The 15,291-nt window shown below is 40.6% G+C and overlaps 1 protein-coding gene across 1 annotated transcript in view; it reads left to right on the forward strand.

Annotated features, from left to right (window-relative positions):
* Positions 1–15,291, forward strand: part of LARGE1 (LARGE xylosyl- and glucuronyltransferase 1) — a 287,244-nt gene that overhangs the window by 263,587 nt on the left and 8,366 nt on the right. Inside the window, exons 13-14 of the mRNA XM_009896150.2 lie at positions 4,362–4,640; positions 11,601–11,747. Of these exons, the coding sequence (XP_009894452.1) occupies positions 4,362–4,640; positions 11,601–11,747 (426 nt within the window). The remainder of the gene's footprint in view (positions 1–4,361; positions 4,641–11,600; positions 11,748–15,291) is intronic.

Here is a 15,291-nt window from a genome sequence, read left to right on the forward strand (position 1 = left end):
TAGGCAGACTACTGCAACTGCAGGGGTGGTTACTTGTTAATATTGGCAGGCATTATTAGTTTATGGAGTTTTATGGCAACTTAGAAAAAAATATGTTTGTGATAGACTTAGGCAAGTAATTGTAGCTGACCAAGTTTTTACACACAGTATTTCTTCATTAGACAACATTAGTTTTACTTTCATTGGCATTTCCTTGCAGAAAATCTCAATTAATGATTTTTTCTTAGAGTGAAAATCAAAACTAAACATTTTAGTGTCAAATTGGGTAGTTAAAAATAATTAGGGGTTTTTTTTAATGTGCTACTGTGGAATTAAACACATCTGCTTTTGAGGAGAGTCATTGCATTTTTACACAAATGTCGATTTTCAGAATTTAATATTTCTAATTTAGCTCTTTGCGACTTCCAGTTTTGATGCAAAGTGGAATTTAATTTGTATTTCATTTGGGGGGGAAAAAAAAATTCATTTCATGACAGGTTCCACCTGCACCTTTCTGATTCCCACCCTTGCAATTAGCTGTAATTTTTCAGAAGGTCTGAAAGTGCAGTCTGGATCAGACAGCTTTGTGGAATTTGGAACTGCCAGTCTCCTTCTGCTTCTGCTTCCCAGCTCGAACCTAGTCCAAATTTTGTAGTTACTGCTATCAGAGTGGGTTACAAAGCAGGTCACAACTCCTTGAATATAAGCCAGAATCTAGTATTTCATTTAGCAGAGCACATACAGAATGCAACATGACCCATGAATACCATCACTGCTGCACCAGTGGAGGTCACCAGTATTTCAGAAGGGTTGGAGAAATTCAGATCAGCAGAACAGTTACAACCTGGTTTAAAATAAACATGGACAAATGAGGGCTGTTCTGTTTTGCCAGTGCCTCAGCAGTGCGTCCTGCACATCATGTTATGATGTGCTATGCACATCCATGTCTGGTTTTTAAATTGAGGAAACTGAAAAAAAATAAAGAAACAAATTAAGCCAGATCCTGAGCAAGTGCCACAGTAAATTAGTAAAGCTGATGTGTGCACATAGTTTATTTTCCCCCCAGAATTTAATTCCAAAAAAAATATGAAAAGAACGAGCTGGGGCTCAGTGCTGATTCTCTGGCACTGATGCAAAGTCTGAGCATCTGTTTCCCTTTCTGGATCCTCACTGGGGCACATGTTTTTATTGATAGACAGAACCACACATTTTTATTCAGGAAGAACAGCCCTCCTGGTACTGTGCAGGAAAAATCTTCCCTGCTTCATTGGTGTGTTGATATAAATTATTGATTTAAGTGGAAAATTCTTTCTTTCAGCTAAAATCAATAAATAATATCATACCAAAAAACTGTTTAGCTGCTTTGTTTTCTTCCCCATCTTTCAGTTACTGCCTTATTTTTTTGGGATCATATTTAAACTACTTTTATTAAACTCTTCCCACACAACCATAGAGATTTAAGAACAGTGTCTCAGATGTAAGATGACATGTACATAAGCAGTGTGCTATTTGCTATTTTTCCTGCATCATTCTTTCAAATGATATCTAAGAAGAGTAAAGGAAAAAAGCAACTCCCAGTGTCTCCAATTATAGTCCTGTTAGAGTATTCAATTATAGTCCTGTTAGAGATGAGGCTGACATGACTATCGTAACAGGCTTATGTTTACCTGTCCTGTAGGCCTGGGAAATGAAAGAGAGAGATGAAGTTTAGAAGCTAAAGTTAATGTGTAAACAGAAGCTTTGTGACAGACTTTGTTCAGTGTTGTTCATCATTGGTTAATAGTCACTTTTTAGATAGAAGGGACATTTTGTTAGATAGTGTCTTGATTGCATCACTGTGGTTCCCATGCTTGTGTTTCAGGCTAGGCAGCCTTCTTAAATGCATGGTATGTACCTGGGGTTCAGAAACGAGAGTGAGAGTTGACAAAAATGTGAGATCAGAATGTGAGCAAGGAAAGACACAAGCATTACACCGTTAGAACTCTAGATGAGAATGAGTTGTAAATGGGTTGAGTGTTGTTAAGGAGAAAAGTGAAATCAAAGCATCTCACAAAACAATTGAATTCCAGCAAAATGCACCTGAACAAAACAGACTTTTAAATTATTTACCAACTGAATTATGACCTCATTTATTATGCAGAACAGCAGTCCGTTTATTTCCTCTAGAGTCCTTAAGAGAACACATTCCTCAAGATGGCTAACAAAACCAAATCAGCTTGGTCATGTGGTTAGAAACTTGGGAATATAAGTTTTATGATCAAAGGAGACTATAGTAATAACCTACAGGGAGCAGAATATGGAGCATCACCCAGCAGGCCTGTATCAACCTTGTGGAAGTGGAGCTTGTCAGTGAAAGCAACACAGAAAATGGAGTATTCTGATGGGCACTAAGCTGTCCAGGTGGAGATTTATACCAGCAAGACCCAGTTCCCACTTAACTACCAGGAAAAGCATTGCAGGCATTACCAGGTGTGCCATTTAAATAAGTTATGTATGCCATTTGTCCACTGCGTGGAGTCCTTGAAAGGCATTTTGCTGCATTTCGTGCTAGGCAAGGATTCCATTTTTAAAAGGCTGCCCTAAATCGGAGTGCTGATGAGTTGAGTTTTCTGATTACTAGGTTTCCACTATGTTGGAAAAAGAAAAAAAAGAAAAAAAAAAAAGAAAAAAAAAAGTCTTTTTCTCTCTTTCTTATTTGTGCAATCAAAAGCCTAAAGCCTTCACATACTTTTTAGATCTTTTTCATCGATTCGTGTTTCTAATTCTGCTCTGTGTTTCAGGGCTGATAATAACCTTAGCTTCAATAACAGATAAAATAATGTAGACTAGTAAAGGTAATATCTCATATCTAAGAAAAAAAATGATTATATCATCTTGGATGTCATCATGATCACTCAGAAATGTAGGAAAAAAGCTATTAATTTTGAATCAGAATGTATGTTTGGTGGCATATCATTCCCTTCTGCTGCAAAGCTTAGGGAGATAGTAGGAGGCAGGAAATTATTTTCTCTGATCATGATGATGCAGAAAACTTTTCTTGTGTTTTGTATAAATATTAATGGGAAATATCTAGTAATATGGATTTGGAAGGGAGGGAAGATAATCATGTTGCATAGTTTATCCTTCATAATTTTTAATAGAATATCTGGCTAGGCTGCATTGGTTCATTTCCATTTGTATTAACTCAAGAGGCTTTGTAATCAGTCCTTGCTATATTTTTGGGTGGCATATCTTAATTCCTAAGCGATCCTCTATAAATTACCCAAAGTGCTTAAATGATATTGATCAGGCTGGGCTTGATTTATGCTTGTGTATGAGATCTTTTGTTGTGATTTTCATCAATAGTATTGTAACTGCTGGACATTTTTTAAAATATGCATCAATACAATCTGGTTTTTAAAGGATTTAATGAAATTTGAAGTGCTGCTAAAACATACACAAATTAGTGCTTTAATGATGGTTTTGTCTAAAATGGTTTTTTTGATATTCCACAGCACTGCCATGTCTCTGCTTCCTTCTCTCCTTACTCCCCACATATAGTAAATCCCATTTCAATTAATGTGTCATCTTTTTGTCCTTTCCCTGACAGTGACTTTTCCTCTAGTCAATGCAGATGTTCATATAAGTCAGTATTCCCTTGACCTGTCACTTTCTAACAACTGTTTTGATCTTGCAAAAATCTGGGGAAAGTTTTCCTGAACAAGAGGTAAAATGATTTGTGGGTCTGTGCACCTTTCTCCTCCACTGTATTATATTAGTGTGTGAGAATAGCTTGATCTGAAGTGTGGATTGGGCACTAAGCACTGCTTAATATTGAGACCTCTGTCATGCAAGTAAATCCATATAGGCAGATCCCTGTAAATGCACAAAGCTCCCTTCAGATGAAGTCCCATCATCCATGTGGGGTTTCCTGCACCATCAGTACTTTAGGCAGAACGGATAGTGTTGATTTCACTGAGTTGTGGATGCATGTATCTGAGCTAGAACTGCCTTAGGCTTGTTTGCATTCAGTGGAGACAAGTAAGCCTGTCTAGGGTGAAGTCCATTTCCAGAAGGAAACATCAACTTACAGGAGATGAATTGTGCTGTAGAAGTATTTATTGCTTTCCACAGCATGAATCACAGAATCACAGATTGTTAGGGGCTGGAAGGGACCTTGAAGGATCATCTAGTTCAACCCCACTGCCAGAGAAGGATCACCTATACCAGATCACACAGGAACTCATCCAGGCAGGTTTTGAATATCTCTGGAGTGGGAGACTCCTCAGGTGACCCCAGTCTGTTTCTTTTAAAGACAGATACCTGCATTTTATCAGATGGACCCAAACAAAAAGTGCCAAACAGGGAGACTGTCTTTCTTATTCTCACCCTTCCTCTTTCAGGCTCCAGATGCTTGAGGCCATCTGCAAACACTGGGAAGGTCCAATCAGCTTGGCTCTCTATCTTTCTGATGCGGAAGCCCAGCAATTTCTGCGCTACGCCCAGGGCTCCGAAGTACTTATGAGCCGCCACAACGTGGGCTACCATATCGTGTACAAGGAGGGCCAGTTCTATCCTGTGAACCTGCTGAGGAATGTGGCCATGAAGCACATCAGCACACCATACATGTTTCTGTCCGACATTGACTTCTTACCCATGTATGGACTTTACGAGTACCTCAGGTAAACGGACAGTGGAGGGAGTCCCACTGTCACCCACATTTTCAGCCCCTCCAAACCCCACCCTTCTCATGTGTTCCCAGAACAAGGCCAGCTGAGCAGATCTGAAAGAGGCAGCTTATAGATGTTTAAAGTATGACAATGCTCAGAAAGGCATAAACATTTTTAGAGTAGAGGAAGGAGCTGCAACTGGAAGTAAACCAATACAGCTGGGAAAGGAAAAAAAACCCCAGGCCTAAATGTGATCCCTTTTAGTCATCAGAATAATTCCCTGAGAACAGAAGAAGAATCAATTTGGAAATTGAACTGGACTAAGTATTATTAAATGTGCAAGAGCCTCCTGCATTAGCAGAGATGTGAACTGGGTGATTTCCCTAAACAGTCCTGGTTCTTAATGTCACTGACAGAAAAAACATGCAAAGCATTACTGAATTTGTTTTCCCTGTGACACACTCTTAATCCAGTTCCATATCTTGAAAAGAGGATGATAGTCTAATCAGCTCAGAAATATGACTGCAGTGCCAGCACCTGTCAAGGAGAAATAATTAGCATAAGGAAACTGGGCAGAGTAACCTCAGTGTGTATTGTATCGTAATGAGTGTGAGCAGGTTGAGCTGAGCAAACTACAGACCTCTGATCCATTAACTGAGCCTTTTTTTTTAAATGAAGACCTCTTCCCCCTGCAGAGGCTGGTCACCTGAGGGCAAAGCATAGAGCAAGGAGGACACCCTGTGGCCAGACAGGAGGATTTCAGTTCTTTAGTCCTGACCAGTCTTGCTTTTCATCTCTGTTCTAATTTGGTAAAAGTTGATCAAAGCGTTCCAGTGACAGTCTGCCTGTAGGTGATCCCTTTCAGTCCATAAGTCCGGGGATCTGGGGCGTAAAGGGAAATGTACCTTCAGGTATTGTACTTATGAGGAATTCCTCTGTTTCAGGCTTGACTGAGTAAGCATTACCTTCTCACCTCTCCTTCATGTGGAGAATTAATTGTCTTTTCAAAATTTCTGCCTCCATGTAGGGGGCCAAAGTCACTATTCAAAGGGCTGTGAAGAAAGGCTGAGAGAGCTGGCATTGTTCTGCCTGGAAAAAAAGCTTTGGGGAGACCTTATTGAATCCTTTCAGTACTTAGAGTGGGAACTCTAAGAAAGATGGTGATAGTCTTTTTAGCAGGGTCTGTTGTAATGATGGGTAATAGGGTTTTTTCAAAGTAAAAGAGGGTAGATTTAGACTAGGCATAGGGAAGACATTTTTTACAATGAGGATGATGAAACACTGGGGCATCTTGCCCAAATTGGTGGTAGAAGCCTCATCCCTGGAAATATTCAAGGTCATGTTGGATGGGGCTCTGAGCAACCTGATCTTGTTGATCAGTTGTCTCTGGTCACTGCAGGGTGGCTGGACTAGATGATTTTTAAAGGTCCCTTCTAACCTGAACTGTTCTGTAATTGTATGGATTTAAGACTGCAGATTTCAGTAATTCTGACATTTTATTGCACTGTGTCAGCTTGTTTCCCATGCATTTTGGGGATATTTATTTTTAATTTGTGCTGTAAGAACTCCAAAATGATTCTGTCCCTTACACACATTATCTGTCTCAAGATAGGGACAGTTCTTGTTAACTTCTCTGTTCTTTGACATTATGGTTGCATAGTGTTATATTTCTTCAGATCGATGCTGGACACAGTAAGGAGAGCAGCTGTTGATGCCAGCATGTAGTACTGAAAAAGCAACTTGTCTCTCCATGCTGCTTCACAGTGCACTGATGGGAGCCAGCATTGAAAGGAAAAAGAGAGACAACAGAATGATATGACACAGTATACTTGAGATGTTACAACCATTGAAATAACTCTCATATGGTGGCAATGCATTATAGAACTAAATGCACAGTGAGGCCACCATTGGTGCTGTTTCAGAAAACAAACAACAGATTCACACTGAAAGCTGTTGCATCCAAGACCTTGTGTTAATCTACCAGCCTTTTGTGAGGCACATACCACCATAACTCTGACTATGGGTCTCTGTTACCTGGGAATATCACAGAATCACAGAATACATTCAGTTGGAAGGGATCTCAAAGATCATCCAGTCCAACCCATGACCTAGCATTGAAGGGTCTACACTAAACCATGTCCCTAAATGCCAGGTCCACACACTGCTTGAACACCTCCAGGGACAGTGACTCCACTACTGCCCTGGGCAGATCATTCCAATGTTTGGTAACCCTTTCAGTGAAGAAATATTTCCTAATATCCATCCTAGAATCAAAACTTCTAATCTGCTACTACCAACTCTCAGAATAGAATAGAATAGAATAGAATAGAATAGAATAGAATAGAATAGAATAGAATAGAATAGAATAGACCAGGTTGGAAGATACCTTTAGAGATCATGGAGTCCAACCTATCATGCAACATAGGGATTGGATTTTTTGCTTTTGTTGCTTTTTCAATATATTTCTCTGAGCAAAATAGCAGGGAGGTGTGGTGAAATGATTTTAAATATGGATGCCCTGTTTCTCTCTGCATTGACTGTTCCTACTGTCTCCGCAAGCAGCTGATTAGCGCTATCTATCTGAATGGCAGCAACTGTTTGAGAGATGTGCAAACCTTTTCATCTTCCTTTCTTCAGACAGAACAACCATAAGCAAATAGAAATAATGTGGTGTTTCAGGCATCACTTTTTACAGGATGAGCCAAACAAGTCTCTCACTGCGAGTCTGATGATTTACATATGTTGTATGTTGTGTTCTCTGCAGACAATATTTTCTCAGAAAAAAAAAGAATTTTTGGAAGGATTCTCAACATGTTTTTCAATGTATTTTGAAGCTGTGCTTTTCCCTCAAAATAGCCAGATTTGAAGGAGATGGAGGTGGTGAAGGTGATGTTTGTCTGTCCCTCTAAGTATCTGGTGCTAGCACTTATATTTGTGCTAACTGAGCTTTTTCACAGCTCCCAAGTAAGACCATTTCAATGCTTTTAATCTCCATCAGCCCCCCTCTTTTTGTCCTGCCTTACTCTTTTGTGAAGCAGGAAAGGAAAGAAATGTATCATTTAAAGATTTCCTGTTTATGAAATTCAGACACTTTCATGGTCTGTGCTGAGTCGAAGTCTTTTGTCGACTTCCCTCATTAGTTACTGAGGTCACTGTATCATTGCTCCAGAGGTAAAGGCTCTTTCTGGTTGCTACAGGTAAGGTGTGCAGATCATCTTCTGTGTTGTTCTAACATAAAATAACTAGGCAGGCTGCTTATCTACAGCTGTCACAGCTATCATTGAAGTTCTTTCCTGACACATTTGTGTAAGAAATGCCCTTTGCTTCCAGGGACACATTTAGGATGAATTGGGACCTGGCATCCAGTCTCTATCCACAGTTTTATACCTGTCCCCTGCAATATGAGTTGTGAAGTATTTCTGGTTGTTCTTCAGCATCTCAGCAAGAGACACATTTCATGTTGTGCCTCTTGGGTTTTGTTTGTTGAATGCCTTTGCAGGGTATGCATTCATTGCTTTTGCAGGGAGGAAGAACATTCTAATGAATTTAACAATGGACTGACAACTCTCCAGTTTGTACCACAAACTCTGTGACTGCTGTATTTGATCTTGAACTAACTGCTTCCTGAGTTCTTGATGGCAGAAGCTAATTTGAATTAATGGACTCTTTTTGTCTGAATTCACTGCTTTAGGATTATGTTGCTAACTTCTCTGGGTCTGAGCTCTGTCCTCCAGAAATGGGAATGATGCTACTATATGAGAATGCTGTGTTAATTTTTGGAAAGTACTGTGGAGATGATAAGATTTGTTTCAACATGCTAGAGTTCATTCAATCTGCAGGGAACCACTTGTAATTTAAGATTCATTTCCCCCATGCTCTGTAAAAAATAGGGTCAATTAGTAGGTTTAGGAATTTCACCCTTCACTGTGTCAGAATGGCATGCCTCAGGTCTGAACACAAGCAAAGAGAAAGCTCTTCATAAAATCCTACATCCTTGGTTTGGGGGGGGGAAGGACAGATACTGGATCATGTTACTGAATCCAAAAAGCAGCCCTCATAAGGACAGTGCAGGAATTACACACTTTATTACTGCTAGTTTGCAGAGTAACCAGGTGTAACCAGATGTGTTCTCTGCATTACATTCCACAGGCCTTGAAATACCAACAGTGAAAATTTTCCAATTCCAAATGTAACAGAACCAATCAGCAGATGGCATCCCCACGTACAACAGGAAAAAAAAGTCACCCCACAGAAAAAGAAAAGTAGATTTGCTTGCAGTAGGAGTAGGTTAGATTTTAATCTTCTTGTCCAAGGAACAGTCCACCAGCCAAGTTATCAGAATGAAATGAAAGGTGTTTCTCCCCCTAATCCCCCTTGACATTATCACGAGTTACATGGCTTCTATTGTACTTTGTCACCTGGATGTCAGCATTGATCCATTCTTCCCCTTACATTAGTCCATTATGTCATTTAATCCACACCAAAGGCAGGCTATTCAACTAGCAGGTCAGTGCTGCTGGACTTCTTGAATGAGCATGTCTCACAGATGGTTTTGGTGAACCCCTCCACTTTGACCTTACCAACATGACCTTACCTCAGATACTCACAAATCTCTTGAAATCACTTCTGCAGAGATTATGCTGCTATTTTATTTCATTCTTGAAGAACCTCTAGTAGTTTGACTTTGGCTACAAGTGTTCTTGTTTTCAGACCTCTGCTTCTCTCCACTTACCTGACTTTTCACGTTGACCTTTCATGGTGCAAGTGATTTCAGCCTCTTCCATCAGTTTATTCCCTCTGCCTTTTGGTTTTCTTCATGAAGGTACTGTCATTTCTTCTTTCCAGCAGTTCTGCCATTGACACCTATATTAAATTTGCAGATGACAGGAGTAGGGAGTGTGCAGAAAGGATATTGATATCCACATTATTTTTGTGCTTATATCCCATATCTTACAAAATGAGTCACGTTCAGCACTAGTTGCAACACAACTTGCTCTATTTAACAGTCTCTATTGTTACTCATTTGATACCTATGTCTGCTTCAGCTTTGTTCAGCTTCAGACTGCGAGGCCTTAATGTCTTCCTGGCATTTTTGAGCTCTCCATCAAAAAGATAGTAACATCCATAAATGGAAGCTGCTTTTTCCTTGCAGAGCCCAAAGGCTGAGCATCACTGCAAATGTTACCTGCTCCTTCCTAGAACTGAATCCCCAAAGCTCTACCACTCCAGGGCTATAGACTGCACAGAGTCTAGAAAGCTGAGATACTGGAAAAGGAACTATGTTAGTGTCCCCTGCTCTACAAGAAGTTGTGATGGGCAAGAAACATTTAAGAGCATCATAAAGATGGTTCTGGCACTGCTCAATGATTCTGAAAGGTTGTGGAGGCTGACTGTCAAGGAGCCACCTATTTACATGCAGGTGTCTTGGCCATTACTGATGGTGAAGGAGAAGCTAGTGAAGAAAGCACAAAAAAAGTTGTAATATGATGCTGTTAAAATCCTTCAGTTGTGAAGAAGTTCACTGGAATGTGGCAACTAATCTTTAAACAATGCAAACTTTGCAGTAAGGCACTGAGAGCAGATTTCTTTTTATAGAACAGGCCTATAGGGTGGTGTGAATTCTCTGAAATTCAGACTTTATTAAATAGCCTTGCTCTTCTGCTTTTTCTCTGATGGCAATATAAATGAATTCTAGGTATTCTGGGCCTAGAAAAGTGATTTGTTTTGGTCCTTCTGTTATTATGACAGTCATCCCAATTTCTTCATCTTATAAGACTGTAGAGAATTTGCTGCTTGTCAACATTGTCCTTGATTGCTTGTTGCAATAACATAAAAGTCAGGACAGTGAATCCTGTTAAGGGGAACTGACTTTGACAGGGAGAGAGAGGCATAGTTCTCCTATGAAATATGAAAATAATGAAAGGAAAATCAAGACAGAGTTATTTCTAATGACAAGCATAGTAGGATTCAGTTTTGGGATGGAAAAGTAACTTCTTTTTCTTTGGGTTTTACTTTGTTAGGAAAGAATAGACTGAATGGCAGGCAGGGTAAGGCTGCTGAACCATTGTTCTCCTGCACCAGTCATCCTAAGGCCCCTGTCTGGAGAAGGGCCCTACTGTGCCAAATGCAGTATGTGCTCACACCCCGAGACAGTCTCTGCACTGCACAGCTGGCAGCAAAGGAGGGGGAAAAGCAAGGTACCTCTGTTCATACAGTGCAGAGCTCATCTCTACAGGAAACAGTCTGTTTGCCCTATGGACAGAGCCAAGCACAAATGAGCTCTGAACTCTGGGTACTACCATGCTCATGGTTAACAATACTCATGTAAATACTGCTGATGTACAGTTCGCTGATCTGCGCCATGTACATTGCAGCAGATCCATGCCTTACCTTGAACAAAGACCAATCACCATGGCAGCAGTGTTCTCGAAAGCAAATAACTGGTCAATGGTGGTATTAACATAACGCTAACTCTACAGGACACATAGAACTCCAAAAATGAACTAAAAAGCAACTATGATGGCACAGCATAGTACAGAGAATAGCTGGGCTGAAGTGCAGCCAAACTTTGCAGTCTTACTTGAGTCCTGAATAAATCTCTTTCTTCTTCTTGAACTGCCATTGACTGGACAACACCTTCCCATATATGTAGTAACAGTCAACTAGGTCGCTCCTAAAGTGATGGCCAGTTGGCCATGTTCAGAGTGCAAGTTCAGCTTTGTGTACCCCTGGACATGTAGGGCAGCATTGGTCAGTAAAAACATGAAAACTTATTGAACTGTGGTATTCTCTCTGCACTTAGAGCATCAGATCAAAAGTAGAGGAAAATAGAGGGCTCTCTTAGGAATGAGTCTGGGTTATAGTTACATTTACAGTATCAAGCTCCCCATTCCCTGCACTTTATTTTGAAAAACCAAGAGATTTGCTCCATTTAAAATGTTCCAGCTTTTATTTGTTGTTTCTTTTTGCCAGGAAGTCTGTCATCCAGCTCGACCTGGCTAACACCAAGAAAGCTCTGATTGTACCTGCTTTTGAGACCCTCCGCTACCGCCTCTCCTTCCCCAAGTCAAAAGCAGAGCTGCTATCTATGCTGGACATGGGAACCCTCTTCACATTCAGGTAATGAAAAGTAATGAAGTGTACTCATTATCTGTAAAGATTACTTTTTTATGATCTTGGGAATATTTGATTTTTCTCTCTCACTGTCAGCTGGCTAGCTCCATTAAGAAGCCGATTGGAAATTCCCCCCCCCCCCCATTTTCATAGGGAGGCAGTGAAGGGAATCACGTGTGGATATATGCCATCTGTGAGCTCAGCATTTTATCTACTATTATAGTCCTCTACTGGAGGACTTCAGTTGTTAAATTGAATTTGTTTTATTTTCATCATTTTTTATTGTGCTACAAAATCAAGCGTGACCATTACACTCATGTGCGTGTAATTTGCTTTCTGGCAGCCAAATACTATGCAGATAGCTATGTCCCTCATCTGACCAAAAATAATTTCTCTCTGCTCATTGGTTCACTTCCTTACTGACTTACTGGAAAAACAAATGCAAGCTTGTTGTGTACTCAAAGTGTGAAACAGCTGCTTCAATAGCTGGAGTTTCTCAATGCAGAGGTAGAAGTATGCTCTGACTAGAAGCTGAGAAGAACGCCGAAATTTGGAGCTTTTCTCTAAGACTCCTTTTGTGGCTATGAACAAGTCTCTTCTATTATCTGCCAGAGTTCTGAGTTTTAAAATGCAACTGCCAGGGGTTAACTGTCTCTTGGGTGTGTGTGTAAAGGTCTGATTAGCAGACATTTGTAAAGTATCACAGTAATGGGAAGAGTATAATAGGGCCTTACATGCACAAGAGAGGGGGCTTAGGAGACCTGCATTTTCTTCTCAGCTCCACTACTGCCCTGCTGGGAGATGGTACACGAATCAGTTCACTTTCTTACACCTCTGTTCTCCATCTCTGAAGTGCAGGTAATAATGTTCACCTCTTACTTTTTACAGTATTTTGAGATCTAGAGGTAAAAAGATAGGTAATATCTGTAACCAGTGGAGCTCTTCTTCACCTCTTCCATCCTTCCCTTACTTTAGAGCTTTCCTCTTACTTCTTCCATTCTCTGTCTTACCTCTCTATTTGCAGTAACCATCCTTCCCTCATGTGATTGCATGCTTATGTCTTCACAGACAGCCCATAAGAGCCTGGAAAACCTAATTCTGACACTAGCTCTACCAGTAACTGCCTTGAGATAGAAATTTAGGGTGATTGAGAGAGGCATGCCTCACTCTGGAAAATTACTTAAGGATACTGATAGAGCAAGTGCCTTTTACTCTCCCATCATTCTTTAGCAGTCAAATACAAATGAACAGAGATTTGCTGCTAGAAAATAATTGTTTGTCCTATAGCTGGAAGAAAAACAATCTTTCAGTGGAAAATAACACCCTCGGGATTTTCAGATGTTGTATTCTACCAACAGCCAAACTTTCAGCTTGAACAGCAGTGGCCTTCTACTATAGTTTTCATCTTCAATCTGTACAGCATGTTAGCATGTAATGTACACAGCCGGATTTTCAGATCCTTTCTCAAGTCCCACCCAAGAAGAAAATGCCTTTAACATCAGTGGGAGTTTTGCCAGAGCAAGGTTAAATAAGAATTGAAGGACACGCAGTCTGTAGCTGTTAGACTTATTAATGTAAGACACATTTTACAAATGCTTCCCCAGTTTGTTTTGGCTCATTTCATTGCTCAGATCTATCAACAGCCACAAAGCAGCTGTGATTTGTGCTGAGAATTTCCACCTCCGCCTTCAAGGTGCTTTAATAATGCTGCAATTCAAGGCTGAGCAGGTGGGAGTGAGCTAGGGAGGACTGCTGTGACAGTGATTGCTGAGAGTGCCTGCAGCATCCCAGTCCCTCACACCACATGGTAGATTACAATCTTTCCCTCACTGAAATTGCTTTTGTCACCTCTTTTCCAAATGGTGACCTTTTCTAACTCTGGGCAGCTAAGAAGTACAAACCAGCTCTCAATTACATTCCCCAGTCACCACCAGAACTAAAGGGAAAACACGTGAGCATCTGCGGCTGGCAAGGTGTGTTGTGTGGCAACCTTCCGCAGCAGTGGGCTGCTTGGTAGCAGCTTGCTGGCTTTGCTTGCAGGTGCTGGCGGCGACTGTGCCTGCTCAGTGCCTGGGTAATCACTGATGAACCACAAATGTACTGCCAACACAGCTTTTGGGCACAAGGGAAACCACAGCTGCTAGAAGACGCATCGTATTGAGAAAACATAACCAGCGAGAACTGATTAACTGGTTGCATCCACAACCCAGCAAAATGTTTCCGCATCTGAGAACTGAACCGGGAAGGTCATTCTTTCACCAAAACATATTTCTCACTGAAATGGGAAGCTTTGAGGGACAATGCAGGGAGGAAGAACACTCTTGAGAGGAATAATTATTTCACTTTGCTAATTTTACCAAAGTTTACTATACCTTTGAACTTTTATTTTAAATAAAGGCAATCAATAACACAAGGAAAGCATGCAGGGGGAGGGAGGTGGGAAGGTGGGGTTTTTTCCAGTTGTTTTCCATGAACTGTTGGAAAGAACAGTTTTATGGAGATCTAATGATTTGGTTTGGATTTGTCAAAATTGCCAGCATAGTGAAAAATATGCTGTTCACAATCTTCACAAAGTTCTCCTGGGACTCAGTGAGATCAAGTGTGGCCCTAAAATCCAATGTGGATTTAAGTCTTGAGTGACAAGGAACTGAGCAGGAAAATTAGATTTATTCATTTACCCTGTGAGATGGAAGACCAATACAGATACAGACAGTGAGCCACTTCTGACAACTGCATCACCAAGAGCAAAATCTCTTGGACATGACTCACTCTTTCATGGTAGCTTCCTCTGCTGCACATCCATGTAATGGTGCCTGCACATCCTACCTTGCAGTACATAGTGTGTGCTGATCAGCCATCAGTCGAGATTATATGTGTGTGAACATATAGATGTAGAGCCATATGATATGTATGTAATCCTAATTCTCACAGTTCTTGTTTCCAATTTAGTTATTCTTCTGTAATTAGTGTGTGCACATCTGATTTTTGTACTCATTTTCCTCTTTGCCCTGATCTCAGCCTCCATTTTGTTGTCCTCTTTCCTTCTTTCAATCACTCTCAAAAGGCAAGCAGATCATCTCTGGGATTGTTTTCTTTAGTACAGTCAGGTTTGTTCCCTCCTTTCTCCTTTGTCTTTCCAATCTCGCATCCATATTTTCTCTTCGTTGTCTTTTCCCATTTACTTTTCTTTTTTTCTGATAGTCAGCTCCCTCAACTCACAGAGGTTATATTTGAGCTGCTTACACTGGTAGCACCAAAAAGGGTGGAAAGAAGTTGAATTTTTTTTTATGGTTAGTGTCCTGTATCCTCCCTGTTTAAATCAGTGGGAGGGTGTTACTAGAACGACAGCAGCGTTTGACTGCTTCTCTGCAGGCATCTCTCAATCAACTGAAGTTTGTATGGGGCTTTGGAGATACAAATCACTCTGTAAGTGGTTAGTAGTCGTCATTATCACCACAATTAGTTTCGAAATGCCAGAGGTAGGATTTCAGAAGGTACAGCATCCTCAACAGTGCCATATCCGTTTTAAATCCTGCATTGTGACTGTTTT

This window comes from Dryobates pubescens, chromosome 15, assembly GCF_014839835.1.
Source record: "Dryobates pubescens isolate bDryPub1 chromosome 15, bDryPub1.pri, whole genome shotgun sequence".
Lineage (NCBI taxonomy): Eukaryota > Metazoa > Chordata > Aves > Piciformes > Picidae > Dryobates > Dryobates pubescens.